General features: G+C 41.8%; 2 protein-coding genes across 2 annotated transcripts in view; both read left to right on the forward strand.

The window, feature by feature from the left end:
- Positions 1 to 4,170, forward strand: part of LOC107715559 (multiple epidermal growth factor-like domains protein 10) — a 12,266-nt gene extending 8,096 nt beyond the window's left edge. The window contains exons 8-11 of the mRNA XM_016521705.1: positions 1,129 to 1,257; positions 1,334 to 1,462; positions 1,551 to 1,679; positions 4,046 to 4,170. Coding sequence (XP_016377191.1) covers positions 1,129 to 1,257; positions 1,334 to 1,462; positions 1,551 to 1,679; positions 4,046 to 4,170 — 512 coding nt within the window. The remainder of the gene's footprint in view (positions 1 to 1,128; positions 1,258 to 1,333; positions 1,463 to 1,550; positions 1,680 to 4,045) is intronic.
- A 72-nt stretch (positions 4,171 to 4,242) lies between these two features.
- Positions 4,243 to 8,747, forward strand: LOC107715560 (multiple epidermal growth factor-like domains protein 10). The gene is made up of 7 exons (XM_016521706.1): positions 4,243 to 4,274; positions 4,347 to 4,591; positions 4,688 to 4,803; positions 5,140 to 5,263; positions 5,508 to 5,552; positions 6,296 to 6,502; positions 8,274 to 8,747. The coding sequence occupies exons 1-7, from the start codon at positions 4,243 to 4,245 to the stop codon at positions 8,438 to 8,440; spliced, it is 936 nt and encodes a 311-aa protein (XP_016377192.1). The 3' UTR covers positions 8,441 to 8,747.

Raw genomic sequence — 8,747 nt, forward strand, 5'->3', positions numbered from 1 at the left:
CAAGATTCTTTGATGAATAGAAAGTTCAATGAACACCATGAATTTGAAATGGAAATATTTTGTTACGTTAATAATGTCTTTATTATAACTTTTGATTAATTGAATGCGTCCTTGTGTAAATAAAAGTATTTAATCCCACCGGTCACAATAGTGACTGTAAAGAAGGTTTTTATTTATAAAGCTCTAAAGATATTACTGACTGGTGTTTTAGTGCATTTTCTGCAAATATGGAAAAAATAAAGGGTCTCAATTAAATATGTGCAGTGCCACATGTTTAGTGCAAATTGTAACATGACCAGAGCAGTTTGCTTCCTGTTTGCACCATGAGATGATAATGGCTGCATCAAAGCTCCAAAACAAAAGGCTAGTAAAGTATGTATGTTAACATAAAGACATGACAAAGATTTTTAGTACACATTATCTTTAAGGCTACTAGTATTATTATATGAATTCACAATTATTCAGTTGTGTTGAGTGTGTACATAGAATGAGTAAACATGTTGATGGCAACAATAGTGAAAATTAAAATTATAATAGTGGGATAACTATTTTTGTTCTTTATCTTAGTATACCTATTCAGTGTTGTATAAGGGTGTTTTACAGTTTTTATAGTAACCATAGAATGTGATGAAACAGTTTACAATGGGTAATAACTGAACTGAGATATATAAGAATTTTGATGACTGCAGAAATAATTTAATTTCAGTATACACATTATCCCACCGGTCACAATTGTGACCAACCATAAAACATGCACTTTTCCATAAAAATGTCAAAAAATAATTATTGATTATTTCAAGGGGTTACTAACGACACATAATTTGATGTTTTCATGTCTGAGAAAAATTTGGGATTAAATGAATTAAGTATTGAATCTAACCCTCAAGTTTTGAATGGTAGAACAGCTTTCACAAAACTATTAAACCACAAAAACTGTTTTCAGTATAAAAACTTTTTAATAATGTTTCTTGAGCAGCAAGTCAGCATATTAGAATTATTTCTGAAGGGTCATGTGACTGAAGACTGGTGCTGAAAATTGTTATTTTAAATGTAAAGTACTTTTCTACGCGATTGATGTTTTCCCATCATTTTTGACCAAATGTGACGTGTATGTGTGTTCACCTGTAGCGTGTCCCCCGGGTCAGTGGGGTCCCAACTGCATCCACACCTGTAACTGTCACAACGGGGCGTTCTGCAGCGCGTATGACGGCGAGTGTAAGTGTACAGCCGGCTGGACGGGGCTGTACTGCACACAGCGTGAGTACAACTCATCACCTCTGACCTCCAGCCTGTGCGCTCACGACTGACCCCATGGTGCTGCTGTGTCCTGCAGGCTGTCCGCTGGGCTTCTACGGCAAGGACTGTGTTCAGGCGTGTCAGTGTGAGAACGGCGCAGACTGCGATCACATCTCCGGTCAGTGCACCTGCCGCACTGGCTTCATGGGACGCCACTGTGAACAGAGTGAGTATGAAAGCAGAGCTGGTCCTTTGATATTTTCAAGCACACGCTCGAGTCTGCGTCTGATCCACGGTTTTCCACTGGCTTCCAGAATGTCCTGCAGGTACGTACGGATACGGCTGTCGGCAGGTGTGCGCATGTCTCAATAACTCCACCTGTGATCACATGACTGGCACCTGCTACTGTAACCCCGGCTGGAAAGGCACACGCTGTAACCAGGGTAAGCTTACATTAGCACTTGCAGTTATTAAATACAGTGGGTAAAATAAGTATCGAACACGTCACCATTTTTCCCAGTAAATATATTTCTGAAGTTGCTGTTGACATGAAATTTTCACCAGATGTCGGTAACAACCCAAGTAATCCATACATACAAAGAAAACAAAACAAATAAGTTCAGAAATTAAGTTGTGTAATAAAATAGAATGACAGGGAAAAAGTATTGAACTACTGAAATGTATTTAATACTTCGTACAAAAGCCTTTGTTGGTAATGACTGCTGTATGGAGAATCTAGTGGCATGCGTTGCTCATTTTGGTCCATTCTTCCACAGAGTCTTGAAGGTTCTGTGGGCCTCTTCTATGAACTCTGACCTTTAGTTCTTATTTTCTATTGGACTCAAGTCAGGTGATTGGCTGGCCATTTTAGCAGCTTTATTTTCTTTCTCTGAAACCAATCAAGAGTTTCCTTGGCTGTGTTTGGGATCATTGTCTTGCAGAAATGTCCACCCTTGTTTTATCTTCATCATCCTGGTACTGTAGGTGTTGGGACTGAAGCTAATATTAAAGGGGTCATATGATGCGATTTAATTTTTTCCTTTCTCTTTAGAGTGTTACAAGCTCTTGGTGCATAAAGAAGATCTGTAAAGTTGCAAAGACTAAAGTCTCAAATCCAAAGAGATATTCTTTATAAAAGTTAAGAGTTAGCCACGCCTACCTAAAACGGCTCGTTCGAACACGCCCCCACATGTCTACCTCACTATGTGGGAAGATTTGCATAACACCGCCCAAATGTTCACATAAAGAAAGAAGGCGTAACTTTTATTCTCACTGTAGTATTGTTGCCGCTGCCGCCATGTCCTGAAGACGCTGTGTGCTTCGTTGTGAAAGCGAATAATTTCACTGATGAGGGGCAGGATTTCTTTCTAATTACTGATAGATTTCTGCTGGTGTCTTGCTTTCCATGCCTTTTTGCTCCTCCCTTTCTTCATGTGTTCAATACTTTTTCCCTGTGTCATTCCACTTTATTACACGGAACTTAATTTCTGAACTTATTTGTTTTGTTTTCTTTGTATGTATGGATTACTTGGGTTGTTACCGACATCTGGTGAACATTTCAAGTCAACAGCATATATATTTACTGAGAAAAATGGTGATGTGTTCAATACTTATTTTACCCACTGTAGGTAGAATCTTTGTTTCCTTTGTATCCATTGGTATGAATGGGCTGTTTTAGAATAGCAAAAAAAATCTCAACATCAGAAATAGATACAGTGCCTTGCAAAAGTATTCATACCCCTTTATTTTTTTCACGTTTTGTTACAGCCTTATGTTAAACTGCTTTATATTGCTTTTTTTCCACATCAATCTTTACAAATTTGTTAGAAATAAAAAATGAAATGATTCTATTGCATAAGTATTCATACCCTTTTCTGGGGCACTTTAAATTTAACTCGAGAGTATTCATGTTGCTTGTAGATGTGGCAAATTCAATTGAATGGGTATGATTCGGAAAGGCACATGTCTTAATAAAAGGTCTAACAGCTGATAATGCATATCAGAGCAAAAACCAAGCCCTGAGGTCAGAAGAACTGCCTCTAGTGCTCAGAGACAGGATTGCATCAAGCCACACATCTGGGGAAGAGTTCAGAAAAAATTCTGCTCTGTAGTCTCCACTGCTCTTCACCTGCAGAGTACCATCCCAACAGTAAAGTGTGCTGGCAGCAGCCTCATGCTGTGGGGCTGTTTTTCAGCGGCAGGGACTGAGGGACTCGTCAGGGTTTCTAAAAGCTCAATGCACCAAAATATTGAGATAGCCTTAATGAAAACCTAGTTCTGAGAGCACTCAGAACCTCAGACTGGGCAGAAGGTTCACCTTCCAACCGGACAATGACCCTGAGCACACAGCAAGAGTGGCTTATAGACAACTCTGTGAATGTCCTTGAGTGGCCCAGCCACAGCCTGGGATTGAACCCAATCAAGCATTTCTGGAGAAACCTGAAAATGTGCTTCAACTAATTACTGAGTTAAGGGTTTGAATAATTATGCAATGTACTTATTTCAGTGTTTTATTTTAATTTAAATTGGCAAAGTTGTCAAGTTTGTTTTGTGCTTTGTCATTATGGTGTATGGAGTGTAGATTGATGTGGAAAAAAAGTAATTTAAAGCAGTTTAAAATAAAGCTGCGACTTAACAAAACGTGAAAAAAAAAAGATACTTTTGCAAGGCACTGCATGTCCAGTGTAGATGCTTCACGGCTACACTGACCCTCTGGTTCCGTCACATGGACGCACATGGAGGTTTCGCTCAGTGGGATACTCTCGTGTTGCTCTTTGTATGTGTGACTGAAGTTTGCTGTCTTTCTCAGCCGGCGTGATCATCGTAGGGAATCTCAACAGCTTGACGAGTGCCGCTGTGCCTGTGGACTCGTATCAGATCAGTGCGATCGCAGGAATCATCGTTCTGGTGCTCCTCGTGCTCATCCTCCTTTAACATAAAGCTGCGACTTAACAAAACGTGAAAAAAAAAATGATACTTTTGCAAGGCACTGCATGTCCAGTGTAGATGCTTCACGGCTACACTGACCCTCTGGTTCTGTCACATGGACGCACATGGAGGTTTCGCTCAGTGGGATACTCTCGTGTTGCTCTTTGTATGTGTGACTGAAGTTTGCTGTCTTTCTCAGCCGGCGTGATCATCGTAGGGAATCTCAACAGCTTGACGAGTGCCGCTGTGCCTGTGGACTCGTATCAGATCAGTGCGATCGCAGGAATCATCGTTCTGGTGCTCCTCGTGCTCATCCTCCTCCTCCTCTTCATCATTTACCGCAAGAAACAGAAAGGCAAAGAATCCACGATGCCTGCGGTCACGTACACGCCTACCATGAGGGCCAACACCGATTATGCCATCGCAGGTCAGCATCACGATGACATTTCTTCTCATTCTTACAATTTCCTGTGTAATTCTCATGAGGAGACGTGTGTGTGTGTGATGTGTTTTCTGTTTGTAGAGTCGCTCCCGCAGACTGACGTCCTTCCCAACAGTAACTATTTCTCCAACCCCAGCTACCACACACTGACCCAGTGCAGCAGCCCTCCTCACACCAACAACCTGCCCTATGGAGAGGTGCTACTCTACTAACAGACAGCTCTGGGAATAAAGGACTAATATTCTGGGCTGTTTACAAGATACTGCTGCTGAATACAGCTTTTCCACTGATTCCCTTGCCTATGTGTTGTTTGAAGCATTTTTTGATATATTTTGGAGTAAAATAAGGTGTGTCATTTTGTACAAAATGTACACGAAAATGGAATGTTGACCGCAGGCTTTATTTAATCAAGAATCCAAAACCGCCATTCTAACTCATGGTTTCAGGAGCAGAAGCTGACCAGAATTGAGGAATTATGTGGAACGTTGTAGAAAGACACTTGCTATAATTGTTGATTTTCTTCCACCTGACAGCCGAAGAACAATCAGTTGTTTGTGAACGTGAAGAACGCTGATCCGAGGAAACATCTTTCCCTGCTGGATCACACAGGAACTCTACCGGCCGACTGGAAACAAGGAGGATCCTTCAATGAGCTCGGTGTGACATCCAACCACCATGATCACAACAAACACAGCAGCCAAACATTTGACACGATAATGTTCAGTAGCCCAGCGTTAACAAAAACGTACAGATGACTAACTGTGCGGTGACTCGTTTCCTGACCGCCTCTGTGCAAACACTCGTCATTTCACATGCAGCATTCGTAGCATTTGCAGCTGTAAGCTGTGTCAACAAAAGGACTGCATTCGTTTAACTTCTTCTGTCTTGATTCTCTTATTAGGAGCTTATGGAGTTGACAGGCGTTACATGGGAAAGTCACTGCGAGGTAAATGATCATTTAGCAAGCAAAGAGAAAATTCTCTCATTTACTCATGAAGCATGTATGCATTTCTTCTGTGGACACAAAAGACAATATTTAGAAAAATGTCAGTGGGGTGCAGTGTTGTTTGCACCCTTGCGTGCTCCAAAATATGTTCTTTGCTTTGTGAAGAAAGCATACAGGTTTGAGTAGGGCTGCGACGATAAATCAATGCAGAATCGATTTTTGGTTAGATTCTGAGATCTTCTGAATGCATTGCGATTCTCTCTGGAATCAATTCTGAGGTTAGATTTTAACGGCAGATGGCGCTCTACTCTAGTTTTGATCCGCACACTCAAATGCTCATGAAGAAGAGCGCTTGCGCGTTCAGCTGAGTCTGTAATTTCACCTCGGCCCAGAATGCTTTTATGACACCAGATTAATGTAAACACAGCCCACTGTGAGAACCTTTGTAATTCGCTTCAACCTTTTCAAATTGTATGAATGATTATTTTAGGTTCAAGTGTGTGTAAGGATTTGGAAACGAGCAGAGTACGGCTGTTTCTAAAGCATGCAGCGCCATCTGCTGTTCAAAACTAAGCTCAGAATCCACTCGAGAAAGAATCGCGGTGCTTTCGGAAAATCTCAGAAGCGATGCGGGATCATTTCTCGATTCGCCATGCATCGATTTATTTTCCCAGCCCTAGGTTTGAGGGTGAGTAAATGCCTTCACACAGTGTGATGATTTGACCCCTTCTCTCTGTCTGTAGATCTGGTGAAGAGCGTGCCCTATCACGCCAGCTCCAGCTCTCTAAACAGCTCAGAGAACCCATACGCCACCATCAAAGACCCTCCTCTGCTGCTGACCAAGAGCTTGGAGTGCGGCTATGTGGAGATGAAATCTCCCGCTCACAGAGACGCGCCGTACGCTGAGATACACTCCTCCGGCCCTGCCAACAAAAACGTCTATGAAGTTGGTAAGAGAATAACAGATCCAGCCACAGCAGTGAGCCGTGCACTTTCGTTATTCAAAGCTGACGTAATAAATGCCAAGTTCTGTCATGAAACTCTAGATGACTCAGACTGGTGGGTCGTTAATGCAAATTGATGATATTAACAGCATTACACTACTTGGCACAAGATAATTTGTTCATGTTGCATACGCAGCCAATGTTGCATACATTATTTGGCTGGTTAGCATTCACTAGAGTTCCTCGGAAACCCTCCGCCTTCCCCAGCTCCACCTGTATAGACCTGCAGGTTATTTTATATGCTATTTGTGCAGCATCAGTATGTCTTAAATACTCACGGCACCGTATCGCCGTATGCATTGGCAGTAGCAAGTTTCTGTACTTGCTTGCAGCAACAGCAATAATCTACAACTACAGCAATAACCAGCAGCAGCAGCGTAGCAGATCTATTCTGCCAAGACCAAACACATTAACATTGTCATATCCATTACCATACTAAAATCTTCCAAGAGTTGTCATGATAGAACTGTATTAGAAATGGACTCACTGACTATTATTTTCTAAACTACATTCCAATATTTAAAAGTCATAGTCAGCCGTTTTTATTTGTACTTCATATGAACAGTTTTACCCTTGATGGGACTACATATCTACATATCCACTCCGTATGAACAGCTTGAAGTCTCCAGTAATGCTGCACAGATGTGATGTATCCTTACAAACCTGAAGGCATCACATCAGTTCCTCGGCTAGCAGAAAATGAGTAATCGTGAGTCGTGCGAGAGCAGCTGTTGTGTTCACATCATGTCGCCACACATACATTATAATTGGGCCGTCACGCCTGTCTTTTCCATCAGCCCTCACCCTGGTCTGTTTGTACAGGCACTGCAGATGAGGACAGACTACCCAGAGAAAGCCTGTTTATAATGACACTTTCCATCTGAAAGATCTCTTACTACAGGAAACATTCCCATCATGTTTAAGCAGGTGCTCAAAAAACCAGCACGAGCCCTCCATCAGTCAACTACACACTACAGTCTCTCTCTGAGCGTTCATCTTCCACCGAGCGCTCCAGACACAGCTAAAGACACGCAGCCCTTCCCTCAGCGCTTCAACCAGAGCGCACTATTGCTTACTTTAGATCCTAACGTTCCTTTGACTCACACCACACAGTGAAGCTGTACACTTCAGGATCTTAATGCTACAATACTGGAAAACTACATTCTGAAGAATAACAATACATTCCTCTATTTAGTCATTTTTCCTGTTACTGATTCTGTAACATGAGCAAATGACTTGGAGCCATTATTGGCCTGGCCTGGGTCTTTCATTGTTGAAAGTGTGTATCTCATTTGCACTGTTGTTTGACGCTTGCATCAGTATTTTGTCTTGATGCAAATAAGAGCAAATATGTGCTAGCAAATGCTCCAGCGGTCTAAGGCCAGTCAGAGACACTTCTGCATATTCATCCCATGCAGCAAGCAACAGGAAAACTCCTGTAATCAGCATACAATATTCTAGTACTCTTTCATATGGTTGAGAACCTCTGATAAATAAATAATAAAATTACTTATAATCTTTTGAAAACATTTTAGTTTTTAACAGTCTTCATTACTGATTTTTGGCTTTGCTATGCTTGAAGCTGCTTGTCGTTTCCACGATGGGACTCGACTTTCCTGCAGAACAGAAACTGCTGTTTTTGGTATTTATAAATAATTAGTGAGATAACAGTATGTAAGCCATGTAACGGTTTGAACCTGTGTTTTTCCCTATCCAGAGCCGACCATCAGTTCTGTCCACACACTCTCTAACAACAACTGCAACGGGCCATTTTGTCAAGATCCATACGACCTACCAAAGAACAGCCACATCCCGTGTCATTACGACCTGCTTCCCACGAGAGACAGCAGCCCCTCGCCCCTCAAGGACACAGACCGCAAATAAACCCAGAGGCTTCACTGACGCACCGCAAACCTCTGCACTTCCACAGCACTCTGTTAACACTTCCATAGCTGTCTGTGTTGACATTCATCCATATTAAAGTTCTTACTTCTGGCTTACAGGATTCAATAGTTCTTGTCAAGTCTGACCCAGAGTAATGTGGAGTGTTTTGGTGGAGGTGCAAACATTCGTAATCTTCACAAACAAATCATTCCATTCATTAAGAACAGCATTGCACACAAATACAGGACAATCCTTAAAGGGATAGTTCACCCAAAAATGAAAATTAGCCCATGATTTACTCACCCTC

This window comes from Sinocyclocheilus rhinocerous, unplaced genomic scaffold, assembly GCF_001515625.1.
Source record: "Sinocyclocheilus rhinocerous isolate Xijiao unplaced genomic scaffold, SAMN03320098_v1.1 scaffold2705, whole genome shotgun sequence".
In the NCBI taxonomy this organism is placed as follows: Eukaryota; Metazoa; Chordata; class Actinopteri; order Cypriniformes; family Cyprinidae; genus Sinocyclocheilus; species Sinocyclocheilus rhinocerous.

Coding starts and splice junctions, on each gene's coding strand:
- LOC107715560 (XM_016521706.1), top strand. CDS start 4,243: ATGCTTCACGGCTACACTGACCCTCTGGTTCT. Junction 4,275..4,346: donor TACACTGACCCTCTGGTTCT/GTCACATGGACG, acceptor GTGTGACTGAAG/TTTGCTGTCTTTCTCAGCCG. Junction 5,264..5,507: donor AGGATCCTTCAATGAGCTCG/GTGTGACATCCA, acceptor TTCTCTTATTAG/GAGCTTATGGAGTTGACAGG.